A 15,672-nucleotide genomic window follows, 5' to 3' on the forward strand; every position below is an offset into this window, starting at 1 on the left:
TCTGGGTTATAAAGAGCCCTAGTCTGGGAAACAGGAGACCAAGACCCTTTGTCTGCCTTTGGCCACTCACTATGTAGCCCTGGGCAAGGTGTGTTCCTTCCTTGGGCTTTGTTTTTTTCCATCTATCTATAAGCAGGGGGGTGTATTTGGGAGGTGTTGGGGGGACAGAGTGGTGTGCTAGACTACTCAGTGACCGTGACTGAGCTCTTTCTGGGTGCCTGGTCTCGTGCCAGGTGCTTAGGAGTGGGTTGGGAATGTGGCATTTGATGAGAAAATAATTCAAAAACATTAGCTGCAATTAGAAAATGTTAGCTGTAATGGAAGGCATTAGATGTAATGCCTCACATTTTCATAGTTTGTTAAACACTGCCACCTATATTTAATTCTCAGAGTAACTCAGCAAGTTGGGTAGTTATGTCCCTATTTTATAGACAAGGAATCAAGGCTCGCAGAACTAAAGAGGATTATTCACAGATATACAAATGGGAAGTGATAGATTTGAGACTCCTGGAATACCAATGTCTCTCAAATTTTAGCCTCCAGGAGAGCTAAGGTTCTAGGGCTCTGGATGTGGGATAGCTCCAACCCAGATTTTGGCCTGGCTCTCTAGAAACCTAAGGAGCACTTTGCCTGTAGAAATACTAAAGCTGGGTGATACCTACCGGGATGAGATATGGGACATGGAACAAAGTGACCCCTTCACTTCTTCTCAAACCTGAGGATGTGTGACTCAGAGAGACCACCTTGTCCTCTTCTCAGGCCTTTTCTCGGGGCTCCTGGTACCTGCTAGAAATATCAAAGCTCCTGGCATAAAGCTGGCTCTCATTAGATACTGATTTTCTTCCAACTGTGGTGTCATTCCAGTGAAAGAGGAAGTTGGGGTGAGGAGACCTTGGAATTTTGAAGCTCTGTGAAATGAGCAAGTGGTTTCCTCTCTTTTAGGCTTTAATTTTCTGATCTGTACCATGAAGGGATTGGACTATATTATAGATTTGATATCCTTGGTCCACTGAAGCCGTTGTTAGTTGGGCCCCAAATTAGTTCTAGAAATGGGACAGAGGACAAAGTTCTAGAATGACTGTCATCTCATCCACCTCCTCTCTTTCTACAGGAAGCCAGAGAAAGGTATCCAGTATTTAATCGAGCGGGGCTTCCTGTCAGACACACCAGTGGGAGTGGCTCACTTCATCCTGGAGCGGAAAGGCCTGAGTCGGCAGATGATAGGGGAATTCCTAGGGAACCGGCAGAAGCAGTTCAACAGAGACGTGTTGGAGTGAGGACCCCAGCATGGGGCAGGCGGGCTTGGGATTCCCAGGAAAGGAAGCTAGCAGGGAAGAAGGGGACAGCTCCTCCTTGTTGATCAGATAAACTTTTCAAAACAGGATGAATATATCTTCCTGCTCCCTTATACTTCTGCCACAAAGGAATCTGATCTATCTTGATCTTACTTGGAAAGTCTACTGAGTGACCCTGGGCAGGGCATGCTCATCCTATGTCCTGCTTTGGGCCTCAGTTTTCCCATCTCTGGAATGAGTGGATTGATGGATAGGATCCCTAGTGACCACCTGTCCTGCCTTGATTTTCTGGGATGAATTTATTTTACACATTCTGCCCTTAAATGTTCAGCCCACAGGTCTTGATTTTAGGAATGTATTGGTGGGGATGTTAGTCCATTTGAGCAGGTCAGGGTGGATCAGAAGGGTTTGTGTGCGCGCGCGCGCGCGCGCGCGCGTGTGTGTGTGTGTGTGGGGGGGAAGAATTGAGAGTGATGCATTCCCTTCTTTGTTCCTCAGCTGTGTTGTGGATGAGATGGATTTTTCTTCCATGGATCTGGATGACGCGCTCCGGAAGTTCCAATCCCATATCCGGGTTCAGGGTGAGGCCCAGAAAGTGGAGCGACTCATCGAAGCTTTTAGGTATGCCAGCTTTTCTCTCCTGAAGCTGTACCTCTCCACTTTGGGGACCCATGTAGTGTATGTCTACAAGTCACTTCTCTGAGCCTCATACCTTTCTCACCATAAAACAGAAACAATAAAACCTATCTTCCAAAGCAGTTGTGAAGGTCAGAGGTAGTACATATAAAGTATCTAGATCAGCATCTGTAACATGGGCATTTAATAACAATACCAGAAATAAAAACTAACATTAATGGGGTTGGAGATGTACCTCAGTGGTAGAGCACTTGTCTAGCATGCACAAGGCCCTGGGTTCCATTCCCAGCTCGGCCAAAAAAAACAAAAAAGCTAACATTCATGGAAGACATTCTAGGTATCAGGCACCAAACTGGACACTCTACATGGTTTTTTCATTAAATACTTAAAAACCACTCTATGGGTAGGTGCTTCTATTATTCTGATTTTGCAGATTATAAATTAACTTGCCCAGGACAGTGAGTAAGGAGTGGAACCAGGATTTGAACTTAAGTATGTCTGACTGCACAGTCCATCCATGCCCTTAACCATTATACGGTACTATAAATGCTTTAAGGATCAGACAGATGTGGGTCTGAAACCTGCTCCATTCCTTTGAAGTATTTAGAGGGGAAACAGAAGAGCTGCTGAGAACATGTTTCCCATATGGGAAAAGGATTTGCTTTGAAGTCAGAAAGATATGGCTTTACCATTTACCAGCTGTATTACCTTGGGCAATTTACCTCACCACTTGTAACCTGAGAGAGAAAGAGAGAGAGAAAGTGAGAAAGAGAGAGGTAGACTGAGGCAGGAGGATCGTAAGTTCAAAACCAGCCTCAGCAACTTAGAGAGACCATAAGTAATTTAGCAAGAACCTGTATCCAAATCAAAAATAAAAAGAGGTGGGGATGTGGCTCAGTGGTTAAATGCCCCTTGGTTCAATCCCTGATACCAAAAAAAGAAACAAAAAAGAAAAAGAAAAATCGAGAATGAGAGGGGAAGATGGAGAAAAATAGCTACTTTACAGGATTGTGAAAAGATTACATGAGACAATGAACAATACATAAAATGGGAAAGCTCCAAAAAGATAGTGAGTGTTGTTTTTACATGTTAGTCTTGGGAGATCTGAAATGGACAGACCCAGAAGGCTAAGGAAGTATTTCTTGGAGAAAAGTGTTGGTTCTGCCAGCCTGGGCAAATGGTGGGTAGGTAGAGATTGCTGGTGCCTGAGTTTGGACTTGACCCCTCCTGCCCTACAGCCAGAGGTACTGTGTCTGTAACCCAGCCCTCGTGCGCCAGTTCCGGAACCCAGACACCATCTTCATCCTTGCTTTTGCCATCATCCTCCTCAATACCGACATGTACAGTCCTAGCGTCAAGGCTGAGCGGAAGATGAAACTAGATGACTTCATCAAGAACCTGAGAGGTGACCAGACTTATCATCAGCTTTTCCTACCCTTTGCCTGTGAAAGGAAAGTGGGTGGGGTGTGAGGTGGGGGAAGGATGAGGGAGATCCCAACTGTTTTTAGAAATTAACCTGTGTGGTGTTTCACTTTCTGTCAAGGCTGAATATCTCCAGGGCATTCACTTTTAAATTCACTCAGAGTCATTTTTAAAAGGGCTGGGGATGTAGTGCTTGCCTAGAATGCATGAGGCTCTGGGTTCCATCCCCAGCAACACATACACATACACACACAAAAAAATGTTATTTGCCCATATACTCATCCACACACTGAATATTTATTGAACATCTTTTGTGTACCAGGCTTCTAGGTCCTAGCATTATAACACTGAATATGATAGATAAAAGTCCTGGCTCTTACATTATTTCACCCAGTCATTCACTTATCCATTCTTTGCTCTCTCCTTCCTTCTCTTCCTTCTATGTACCCATAAAGACTCACTTATTTTACGTACCCTTTCCTGCACTCACATATTCATTTATTCACTCAGCCACTAGTCAGTTGATTCTTAGTGTGTGCCAGGCCCTATGATGGGTGCCAAGGATAATGGAGGAGAGTCTGCCATAGTCCCTGCTCTGAGAGAGCTCCCCATGTGTGGAAGAGACTGACTTGTAGTGCCCAGATAACCAACATAAGACAGATACTGAATAGTGATATTAGAAAAGCCAAAATCCAGTCAGACCTCGAAACAGCTCCTGAGAGCCTACCTCCAACTGGCTTCCTGGAGGATTTTATTTTAAGTTGAGCCCTAAAGGCATGGATAAGGAGACAGAATAGATATAGGGGAGGATAACTAGTAGGAAGAACAAGGAAGGCACAGTGGGAGAAAAATGTAAAGTTGTTTAGAGAACAATGGAAATGGGGTAGATGATAGGTTGAGAAGGTCAGATGGAGCTACTACCTGAGGGCATTGAATGCCAGATGAAAGGTGTCACTTTGACTTGTTATTCTTGGTTTATTGTATTGATGTCAAGCCCTGCCTCTCACCAAAGAGCAGCCTGCTAAAAATGGAAACAGAAATGAAAGAAGAAAATAGAGTTGGGGGTGGGGGGAGCCAAAATCAAGACAAAGTTGCTGAGCATCAGGGTCTATACAGTTAGTAGGCTTTAAACTCTCTGACAGCTAAAGTGAAAAAGGCAATATGGTGAAGACTATTCCTTTAAGCCAAGTACCATGGTGCATGCCTGTAATCCTAGTGATTCTGGAGGCTAAGGCAGGAGGATCTTAAGTTCAAGGCCAGTCCCAGCAGCTTATCGAGACCCTGTCTAAAAAAAAAAATTAAAAAGAGCTGGGGATGGATGGTAAAGTGCCCCTGGATTCAATCCCTAGTACTAAAAAAAAAAAAAAAAAAAATGTTCCTTTAGCACCTGTCCCAGGAGTAGGCGTGGCATTTCCAAAGGAGACATCATTTCCTCTAGCAGAAGGTTTAGAAAGAAGTGAGTGGGTTTCACTGAGCAGACAATCAGGAGGGGAGAAGGATGGTAGACTTAGGAGGAGGGAGTTAGATCAGAGGCCATCTGGAGCTGTCTATGAAAATCCTGCCATTATTCATTCATCTATTCCCTACCCCCCATATGTATGTACAGTCAGCCCTCCATATATGCCGGTTCAACATCTGTGAATTCAACCAACTACAGATCAAAAATATTTGAAAAAAGTTGCATCTGTACTGAACATGTATAGAGTTTTTTCTTGTCATGATTCCCTAAACAATACAGTATAAAAACTATTTACATAGCATTTATATTGTAGTAAGTGTAAATAATCTAGAGGTGATTTTACATATGCTGGAGGATGTGTGTAGGTTATATGCAAATGCTATGCCATTTTATATAAGAGACATGGACATCCTCAGATTTGGGTATTGATAGAACCAATCTCCCTTGCATATAGAAGGACAAATGTGATTCTGGAGGCTATGTGGGAAGGAGGTGTCTGTGTGTATTTCCCCTCCAGTTATTGAATAAATAAAGCAAACAAATGAAAGTAATACATGCTCACTTTAGAAACTCTGGGAGCCTGGGAATATAGCTCAGTGGTATAGCATGTACTTAGTATGTATGAGCTCTAGTTCGATACTGAGTACTGCCAAAACAATTTTTTTTTGAAAATATAGAAAATGTCTTTTTATGGTCTCAAATTCTGTCATTAGAGCATCCATGTTTAATATTTTGGTATATTTTTTCCATGCATATGTAACTTTCTATATAGTTAAGTTCATGTTATACATGCAATTTATTATCTTACTCTTTTCACTTAACTTGCTACAAGAATTTCCCCATGCTACTGAAATGTTTTTGTAAATGTCAAGTTTTTAACATCTGTATATTATCTTATTAAATGGATATACAAACCTTTACTTAACTGTTTCTCTCCTGTTAGAACTTAGGTTGTTTCGGAGTTTCCCAATAAGTAGCGTTTTGTGAACATTCTTGGACATATATCTTGCATGTTATTTCTGAGTAATTTCTCAGGGCAGATTCCTAGAAGAGGAATCACTGGCTCTGGATATTTAGGCTTTTGCCAAACTACCTTCCATAATCGTCATGTTACTATACATGCCCAGTTCTCTACACTGGATATTATTTTTGCTAATTTAGAAGGCAAAAAAAAATACTGTATTTGTCTTAATTATAGTGTGTTCTGGGCTGTTTAGATAAAGTCCCTACCCTAGGGAAGAAAGCAATTTGCTGGTTTATTGAAGGGCAGCTTCCCTGCCCCAATCCTGGTCAAGGAATCAAGGGTACCCAATTAACCCTTGGCCCTAACTATTATCATGGTCCGTATGTAGGTGTGGGATATTGTGGAAAACCCCTACCAATCACTCCCTACATTTATGTGACATATCCTGGGGTTACTCCCCTCATTCAGGGGTTGACAATGGTGAAGACATCCCCCGAGACCTCCTGGTGGGCATCTACCAGCGCATCCAGGGACGCGAACTACGGACCAATGATGACCATGTGTCCCAGGTGCAGGCCGTGGAGCGTATGATTGTTGGCAAGAAACCGGTAAGTGCCCCGGGAGGCTGCAGAGGGCCAGGGTTCTGGTCTTTCTCTACCACTATGTGGTAAGTCACTGTCCCTTATGAGCCCAAGATTCCCTCCACCTACAAAATGGAGTGAGTGATAATGCATTCCTTGGGGTGGGGACAGTGTTGCAGATGGTGCAAGGCCCATAGCGGTTGCTATATAAATATTAGCATCCTTCCCACCTCTGGATTTGCTTGCCCACTCCAAGTAAGGAGCCAAGCTAATATTAGCTGAGAGGCAGAGCAAGAATACACTTTGGTCAACAAACATTTATGAATGCCTTTCCACTGAGCTCAGCATTTCACAGGCCCCCGGAGACAAATGTAGGAATCAGATATGGTCTCTGTCCTTAGGGGCACTCAGAGACCAATGGGGTTGCCAGACAGACATTTATAATAGTTCCACCTTATGGTCTAGTTTAGGGGAGTAAAAAAGAAGGAGAGGCCATTTTCAGCATGGGTAAATTAAGGAAACCTTAGAAGGGAAAACTTTGGAATTGGAATTCGAAAGAGGAGTGGAATATGGCCATGTGGAGCTGGACAGGAAAGGCATTACAGACAGAGGGTGCTACAGGGAACAAAGCAAGGTGTCAGAAAAGCTGGAGCTTTATAGTCTTTGTGTCAGAGTGGCACATATTTATCAGAGGTACAATTCCTCTTGCAATTGAATGTTAAAGTGCTGGGACTCTGAAGTTGATGGGCTGGCCTTGCTGACACTATTTCTCCATGCCTGTCCAGGTCCTGTCTCTTCCTCACCGTCGACTGGTTTGCTGCTGCCAGCTCTACGAGGTGCCAGATCCAAACCGCCCCCAGAGGCTAGGGCTGCATCAGCGGGAGGTCTTCCTCTTCAATGATCTCCTAGTGGTATGGGCACAGTGCTGAAGGAGATGGGAGGGAGTTGGTCAGCTTGGCTGCTGGATCTGTGTAAACCTTGTTGACATTGGTGTGTGGAGCATGGCGGGTGAGGTGCTCTACTGTGCCATCTGCATGGTCACCAGCAAGGCCCAGGCCTTCTCTGCTTCTCCTTTTCCTCATGGGTTCATTTGTAGGTTGCCACAGCCACAAAGAGGCAGAAAATGGTTGACATACAAATTTGCAATATGGAAAGTGGTAGGAGAGATGTCCCTGTTCATCTTAATAGCCAGAAGGGTTTGTGAAAAGAGGTGAACTGTGACCCTGGTATCAGTCTGAAACCTTCCAGTGGTCCTGATTGTGGAAGGTATTCTTGAAACCAAGCTCATCACCAGTACAGAGGTGTTTGTCTTTTAGGGATGGGACTTTCAAGTTCTTCTGGGTGAAAACCAATTTTGTAGATGGCCTTTATGATTGCAGGGACAGAAACATACCCTCCTCCAAGGCATCCAATTGTCTTATCAGACAGTTCTGATGGTTAGAATCTGTTTCCCTGTGGGTTTCCTCCAAGGATCTTCACTTCATCTTTGGGATAACAAAAAGACATTGCTAAATATCTTCTGGGTGAAAAAATAACCCCCAGTTAAGAATCACTGCTTCAGACAAATATCTTCAATGCCCCCTCTGAGCCTGTTTTCTGATGTGTGAAATGGAGCTAACCTGTACATCCTAGGGTTGTCATGAAGATGAAAAAGAGGTCATAGCCAGGAGTGGTGGTACTCCCAGAAACTTGGGAAGCTGAGGCAGGAGGATCACAAGTTCAAGGCCAACCTGGTCAACTGAGACACCATCTCAAAAAATAAAAAGGGCCAGGGATGTAGCTCAGTGGTAGAGTGCCCCTGGGTTCAATCCCCAGTACTGAAAAAAAAAAGTCATATGTGTATGTGGAATGGTGTTACCCTGAGGTGGGCCTGACCCACACAAGTGCTAAGTCAGTTTTAGATGCCCCTCGTGTGCTGACATCTGTGTCTAGCCCTATGCTGGGCACTAGGTATGTGAGATGAATCAGACTCAGTCCCTGTTCTCAGGAAGCTCACAGTCCCAAGGACTTAAAAAAGTACTTTGAATCACTGTGAGCTGTAATCATCCTGAAATCAAAACAGTTACTTTTTAAGAGCCACTTGCAGGAGCTGGGGCTGAAACCCAGTGATTCAGTGCCTAGCATGTGTAAGGCCCTGAGTTTTTAGTTCCCTAGCACCACAAAAAAAAAGGCACTAGAAGATTCCCTGAGCTCATGTTAGTGGAAAGTCCAGAGTGCCTAAGTACTTAGTAAAGCTCTTAGGTTGTTGAGAAAAAGACTTGTTAACTCTATAAATAGGCAGAGCAGAGAGTGCCATTCTGTGCTGGCTGTGGAGGGTGAGGACCAGGTGGGTGAGAGAACTTGAAAACCAGATTCCTGTCCTCCAGGCCAGTAGTGGGCAATTATATACTCAAAGGACTACCATAGAGCTCTAGATGGGAAAAGCACTGATCTGGCACTCTGGTGGAAACTCAGAAAAGGGAAATGAAAATCCATGTGGGGCGTTAGGATGGGCTTCCTAGAGGGAGCAGCATTCAGTCAGTTCCTGTAAAAATTGTAAATACTTGTGTGCCTTGTCATGACATCAAGAATTTGGATAGAAAAATCCCATCTTTCCTGTTCTGTTCCTCAAGCTTCAGTTCTCCCCAACTTGTGGGTATATGTGTTTGTGTGTTTATGTCTCTTAGTGGGGGGTGGGAAGGGAGGGTGATTACTAGAATTAGGTGCCATGTGGAAATTCCCCACCCCAAACCCTGCCTCTTGTCTTTTTCCTACCCCTGCCAAAGGTCACCAAAATTTTCCAGAAGAAGAAGATCTTGGTGACATACAGCTTCCGTCAGTCCTTTCCCCTGGTGGAAATGCACATGCAGCTCTTCCAGAATTCATGTGAGTCCCTTCTTGGACCCCAGCATCTTGAGTCTATCCCATGGCCGCCATGCTCATCCTTCATCCATACTAGCCTTCAGGTTTTGGAGTCCTTTACAAATGGGTTAAGTTCTCCAAAGCACCTACCTGGTCCTGGGATGAAGAGCAGGCCAAGGTGGAGTGTGACTCAAGTCTGGCCCCTAGGGATCAGGGAAGCACAGTGTGTGTGTGTTCCCTGGTGGGGCGAAGAGATGGTGATCATGCTGTGCTCTGAAGGACTGAACCAGGAGGAGCATGGTTGGGTGGCATTCAGGACAGCAAAATCATTGTGAGTAGAGGCAGAGGTACAAAGGAAAGGGTTTTTAGAAAGCAGTGCAGAATTGGGTTTGCCTTTACATCCTGGAGTATAATGAGTAAGAGGGCCACAACTATCAGGAGTTCGGGGGCAAAGGGGAACCACTAAAGACACTGGAGCAGAAAAAGAGACACGTCAGAGTTGAGCATTAGAGAAATCATTTCCAAGCTAGGTTTGGTGGTATAGTCTCATCACTGGGAGGCCAAGGCCAGAGTTTAAGACCAACCTGGGTAACATAATGAGACTCTGTCTTGAAAAAAAAAATGGAGAGAGAACTCATTTCCCATCTAAGCCACCTTGCTTTAGTTCTGCAGAGGCACCCAATTTTTCCTGTCCCCTCCCTTTACCCACAGATTACCAGTTTGGAATCAAGTTGCTGTCTGCAGTACCTGGTGGGGAGCGAAAAGTCCTTATCATCTTCAATGCCCCTAGCCTCCAAGACCGACTGCGCTTCACATCTGACCTGCGGGAGTCCATCGCTGAGGTGCAGGAGATGGAGAAGTACCGTGTGGAGTGTGAGTAACCCAGCCATGTGTCCTTCCCCCACTCTTGACATAGTGCCCTGCAGACATCAAGAATCCCATCTTCAGAGAATCTCAGAGTTGAGGGTTGGCTTGCATAACTTTCCTATCCTTATTCCAGGAACCCTTCATTCTCTGCTTGAATACCTTCAGTGACAAGGAGATCATTACCTTCCAACCTCAGATTAGTATTCCAGGCCCTAAGAGCCAATGCCCTGGCCCCCACATCTATTCTCCAATTGGGAGCTAATTCTTCCTTCTATTAAAAGGCATCATGGAGAAGAATCAGGGTATAGGAGGTAGATCTGTAGTTTCAGATCCTAGATATATGATTTATTATCTGGATAAACTAGAGCAAATCACTTAACCCCCTGAGCCCCAGTTTCTTCCTACATGAAATTGGGATGACCAGAAATCTCCTCCACAGAATTGAAGAGATGAAATGAAACAAGGCAGCCAAAGAGTCCCAATATATCCTAGGCATTCAACAAATATCATTCCCTATCTCACCCTCTCCCTCCCTCTTCCCACATATCAATTCCTGAGCTGAGTCTCAGCAACTTGTTCTCCCACCCCTAGGGGGGCTACACCAAATCATCTTGAATCATATACAATGGAAAACAAAAGTGATTACATCTCATTTCCCCCAATGTCCTCCAAGTTTTTTCTTCTCCAGGCTAAGCAGTCACAGTTAAGTAACATGGTATTAAGGAGAGAGGCAGGCACACAGAGAGAGACAGAGGCGGCGGACAGCTCCTTGGTGAGGCCTTCACAGTTCCAGGGTCTACTCTACTCAGCAAGGCAGGGTTAGAAGTTTCAGTTCACCAAATCCCCAGAGACCCTCAGGAAATGCAGAGCAAGACATTAGCATATCAAGATGAGGGGAGGATAATTAGACTAGAGTTTCTATGACTTGCTTGAAGAATTGGGGGTATAAGGAAGCCAGGAAAGCCCAAGCTCTGGAATCAGGAAGACCTGCTTCCAGAATGTTGGCTCCACCATTTCCAGCTATATGACCCTGGGCAAGCTCTATGACTTCTCGGATTCTCAGTTTCTTCCTCTGCACAATGTGGATGATGCTAATAATGTGGATTGAGAGGGATCAAGTATGTGTAGCACCCACCATACTGCCTGGCACATAATAGAGGATTCGATTCCTGTCAGTTTCCTGCTCCTGCCCTTCCAGGAGCTCCTCTGCCCTGGAGCAAGGTATCTGAGAACTGAGTGAGCTCTGGAAATATTGTCCTTCTCCATAGGCTAGAAGGGTCTTCTTGTCCTTACTGTGAACCATCTGCCTTGAAGTTCTTTTTTGAACTTCAGGGGTGTTTGGGGAGACCTGACTGCTAGACAGTAAGAAAGGGGAGGAGTACAAAGGGCAAAAGGAGGGGAAAAGGAGCAGGTAGGGCAGGCACTGAGAGGAAAGAACTAGCAGGAGGAAGTGGTGCAGGACAGGGTCTGGGCACCAAGGTAGCTTCAGAGACAGAGCTGCAGTTTGGGGGGAAATAAGTGCTGGCTGTCCAGGGGGCAAAACAAAGAGGTCTGGGAGCCTGTGGAGGGCTGGGGCCAGTCAGGTGGGTTCCCACTCCCATTCCTGATCTTTGCACCCTGTCTCTTCCACTGTCACCCAGCGGAGCTGGAGAAGCAGAAAGGTATGATGCGGCCTAACGCCTCACAGCCTGGAGGGGCCAAGGACTCAGTGAATGGGACGCTGGCCCGCAGTAGCCTAGAGGACACTTATGGGGCAGGCGATGGGCTCAAACGGGGCGCACTCAGCAGTTCTCTGCGAGACCTCTCTGATGCAGGTAAGTCTTCTGGGCCCTGCCCTGGCTGGGGAGACATGGGACCGGGTGTCCTCTTTGCCTCCTGTCACTGGCCGCCAGCCTTCCCTCCACCTGCTACACACGCACGCACCCTGCCTTCACCCAGAGCCCTGGGCACTGTGCCACAGGGGGCCTGGTAGCCAGGTCAGAACAGGTGGAGCCCAGGGTTTGGGCCAGGGAGTGTGAAGTGGGGCCACGGGCTCAGCCCCTCTCTCTCGCTGCTCCTCCTCTCCTCCTCTTTTCCCTCTTCTGTCTCTCCTGTACCGCCTCTCCTCCTTCTCCATCTTTTCCTCCTCTTTCTCTTCCTTCTCCACCTCTCCTCCTCCCCACCTCCCCCTCTTCAATGGGGGAAAGGGATCATGGGGTGTCTGTCCCCGGGAGGGGCCCAGGCCTGGTGCCCAGCTTTGGAGCCCAGCAGGGTGGGGAGGGGGGGTTGCTGCTCTGACGCTGGGCTCCTTGCTTGTGGGTGCAGGGAAGCGGGGGCGGCGTAACAGCGTGGGATCGCTGGACAGCACCATCGAAGTAAGTGCCAGCTCCTGCCCCACTCGTCCTCTGCATGAGCCCTGCCCCGGCCATGGAGCCCCAGAGGAGGAGGGGACCTGTTGCTTCCCCCTCTTCCCTGCTGGGAACCGTGTGGCTGCCTCTCCCAGCCTACCACTCTCTCCATCTGTCCTCAACTCTGTCTGTCCTCACTCTGCCTGTCTCTCAGTCTGTCTTCCACTCTCCCGTGCCCCCTCTCAACCCCAGGGCCAACTCCGAGTAGGGATGCCCTTGGACTTGGGCCTCAAGAAGCTCTTACCTCCAAGTCCTGCTCTTTGACCCTGAGCGAGTCACTCTGCTCTCTGGTCCTAACATTTTCCTGGCCTACAAAATGGGTGTGAGGAGGAGGTCCTACTAATTCTTCCTATGCCTGCTGAGGTTCATCCGAGATAGTGGATATGACAGCAGAGCTTTGTCAGCTGGGGAGCTCCATGTACAAGTACAGGACTGCTGTTTGGTTTTCATCATCACTTGGGGGTCCCTGTCTCCCCAGCTCCAGCCCTCAGGGACAGGGGTGGTGTTTAGGGTTGCGGGTCTAGGATGTCTAGACTGGCCTGACTTCCCCCCCTCCCCGCTTCCAGGGGTCTGTTATTAGCAGTCCACGCCCTCACCAGAGGATGCCACCTCCGCCCCCACCCCCGCCGCCAGAGGAGTACAAGAGCCAGAGGCCAGTCTCCAACTCCTCATCCTTCCTGGGCTCCCTATTTGGAAGCAAGCGGGGCAAGGGGCCCTTCCAGATGCCACCACCGCCAACAGGCCAGGCCTCTGCCTCCTCTTCATCTGCTTCCTCTACCCACCACCATCACCACCACCACCACCATGGTCACAGCCACGGTGGCCTGGGGGTGCTACCTGATGGGCAGTCCAAGCTCCAAGCCCTGCATGCCCAATATTGCCAAGGACCGGGTCCTGCCCCACCACCCTACCTCCCACCCCAGCAGCCCCCTCTGCCCCCACCTCCACAGCAGCCCCCACCCCTGCCCCAACTGGGCTCCATTCCACCACCACCCGCCTCAGCCCCACCTGTGGGGCCACATCGCCACTTCCATGCCCATGGCCCTGTCCCAGGGCCTCAGCACTATACCTTGGGCCGGCCAGGCAGAGCTCCCAGACGAGGGGCTGGAGGACACCCTCAGTTTGCTCCACATGGCCGCCACCCCCTGCACCAGCCCACATCCCCCTTGCCCTTGTACAGTCCTGCCCCCCAGCACCCTCCTGCCCACAAACAGGGCCCCAAACACTTCATCTTCAGTCACCACCCACAGATGATGCCAGCAGCAGGCGCAGCCGGAGGCCCTGGATCCCGGCCACCCGGGGGCTCCTACTCCCACCCCCACCACCCCCAGTCACCCTTGTCACCACACTCACCCATCCCACCCCACCCCTCCTACCCGCCTCTCCCTCCACCCTCACCACACACCCCACACTCACCTCTGCCTCCCACCTCCCCTCATGGCCCGCTGCACGCCTCTGGGCCCCCTGGCACTGCCAACCCACCCAGTGCAAACCCCAAGGCCAAGCCAAGCCGGATCAGCACCGTGGTCTGATGAATGGAGCAAGTGAGCTAGGAAACAGGAAGGTCTGGGGGAATTCACAGGAGAGGGACCTTGCCCTTCTCTCCCTCCTCAGTTTTTTTCAAAATATATATACACATAGCAATGTCCTCCTCTCCACTTCCTCCCTGCCTTGGGGCCCCTCCTCCAAGCCCCTGCAGTTGCCACGGGGTTTCCTTCCAGATTAAAAGACCTTTACCACTTGCAGCCTGGACTCAGGGCACTCCAGAGCTGGGGAGTGGTGGGGGTCTTTCAGAGATCCTCGTCCTCTTTTACCTGTCTTCCTTTCCCCACCTTTCCCTGGAGGTCTGGCTCGGTGGCCTCAGACCTCCGGGCCAATGTGAACCCCCTCACAGCTCTGGCTGGTGGAAAAGGGCAGCTGTCGGAGCTGTGGGGGTGAAGGCTTCCCCAGAGCTCCTCTGGCCATGTGGAGCTGGGAGAGAGCTCTGTAGAGTTGTGGCCAAACCTCAGCTGGCTCGGCCCTCTCTCTGACCTCAGGGCCTGGCCACACACCTCCATGTGTCTTTCTGCCTGCTGGAGGACACAGACTGTCAATGCACTGGGTGGGTGGGACCCCGCTTGGGCTGGCCCCCATGTGGGGCAGTGCTTCCTCTCTTGAGCCAGTCTATGCCCTCTCTCCAGTAAGCCCCAGCCCAGACCTCTTTGACTTCAGGAACTTGCCTCGCCCTGCAATGTTCTTATCCTGATCAAAGTCCAGACAGGTTTAGGGGGGGGCTCAGGTCTGGGATGAGAAGGGCACTGCCCTCCCTCACCCATATTGCATGCCCCCCCCCATTCCCTTCCACCTCTCCCAGCAACAACCGAAGACAATGCACTTTATAGATATCACCCAAACACACCTCTCTGGGGCAGGGCACCCAGCATCAGTCCTGGGGAGAAGCTCCCAGAGGGCCATCCTGAGCCCAAGATGTCTTTCCTGAGGCAGAGATTGAAGCCATCAGAGCCGGGGCTGGGAGCCAGAATGCCTGAGTCCTTCTGTCCGTCAAAATCTCTGCTGCCTCTCCAGCCCTTTTGCAGCCCTGTTTATTTATTATAAATATATTTTTTACAAGCCCCAGCTCCTCTTCTTGCCCCGAACATTCAGCTCCTTTCTCAGCTCCTGCCTTCCTCTCCCCTCTCCACTATGGGCTGCAGTACAGACAGACAGATGGACCCTGGTGTATGGAAGGCCAGGGACCCTGGGGCTTGGGGGCCGGGGAGGGTGGTGGTGGGAGGGGCTGTATGGAGAGGAGCTGGGGTTCAGGCATTGTCTTTTTTTCCTCCTTGTATATAAGAATGTATATTTGATGCCTCATAAAAGAACTTGTGCTCACCTCCCGCCTCTGCCTCCTACTTATGTCCCCTATCCCCACTGTGGAGCCCATGGAGAAAGAGGCCTTAGCCTGGGGAGGTGATGCGCTAATGGTAGAAGTTCAGGTGGGCGAGATGCTTTGGTTTGTTAGGAGGTGGAACAAGAAAGGTTTCCCTGTCTTATTTCATACATAGTCTATGTGACAAGAGTGGCAACAGTGTGGGCTCTGGAGTTGATCCAGTTCATATCCTGGGGTTTTCATTTCCTAGGCATGTGAACTTCGGGTGTCACCCTTTCTGAGCCTCAGTTTCCTGAATTTGCAACTTGGGGTGATCAGCCCTTGCCACATGGATTGTGATGATGACATGAG

The 15,672-nt window shown here is 48.7% G+C and overlaps 1 protein-coding gene across 11 annotated transcripts in view; it reads left to right on the forward strand.

Annotated features, from left to right (window-relative positions):
• The window catches only part of Iqsec2 (IQ motif and Sec7 domain ArfGEF 2), an 83,599-nt gene extending 68,275 nt beyond the window's left edge, over positions 1-15,324 (forward strand). For 10 of the 11 annotated variants that reach the window (XM_021719801.3, XM_040281008.2, XM_021719802.3 and 7 more), the window contains 10 exons: positions 1,112-1,273; positions 1,794-1,916; positions 3,170-3,336; positions 6,245-6,384; positions 7,143-7,268; positions 9,123-9,222; positions 9,910-10,071; positions 11,706-11,879; positions 12,370-12,419; positions 13,019-15,324. In XM_021719801.3, the coding sequence (XP_021575476.1) occupies positions 1,112-1,273; positions 1,794-1,916; positions 3,170-3,336; positions 6,245-6,384; positions 7,143-7,268; positions 9,123-9,222; positions 9,910-10,071; positions 11,706-11,879; positions 12,370-12,419; positions 13,019-13,984 (2,170 nt within the window). In that variant the 3' untranslated portion in view covers positions 13,985-15,324. The remainder of the gene's footprint in view (positions 1-1,111; positions 1,274-1,793; positions 1,917-3,169; positions 3,337-6,244; positions 6,385-7,142; positions 7,269-9,122; positions 9,223-9,909; positions 10,072-11,705; positions 11,880-12,369; positions 12,420-13,018) is intronic. The other variant, XM_013364959.4, reaches the window with a different exon arrangement.
• The last annotated feature ends 348 nt before the right edge of the window (positions 15,325-15,672 follow it).

The sequence above is a fragment of the Ictidomys tridecemlineatus genome, chromosome X, assembly GCF_052094955.1.
Source record: "Ictidomys tridecemlineatus isolate mIctTri1 chromosome X, mIctTri1.hap1, whole genome shotgun sequence".
Classification (NCBI taxonomy): Eukaryota; Metazoa; Chordata; class Mammalia; order Rodentia; family Sciuridae; genus Ictidomys; species Ictidomys tridecemlineatus.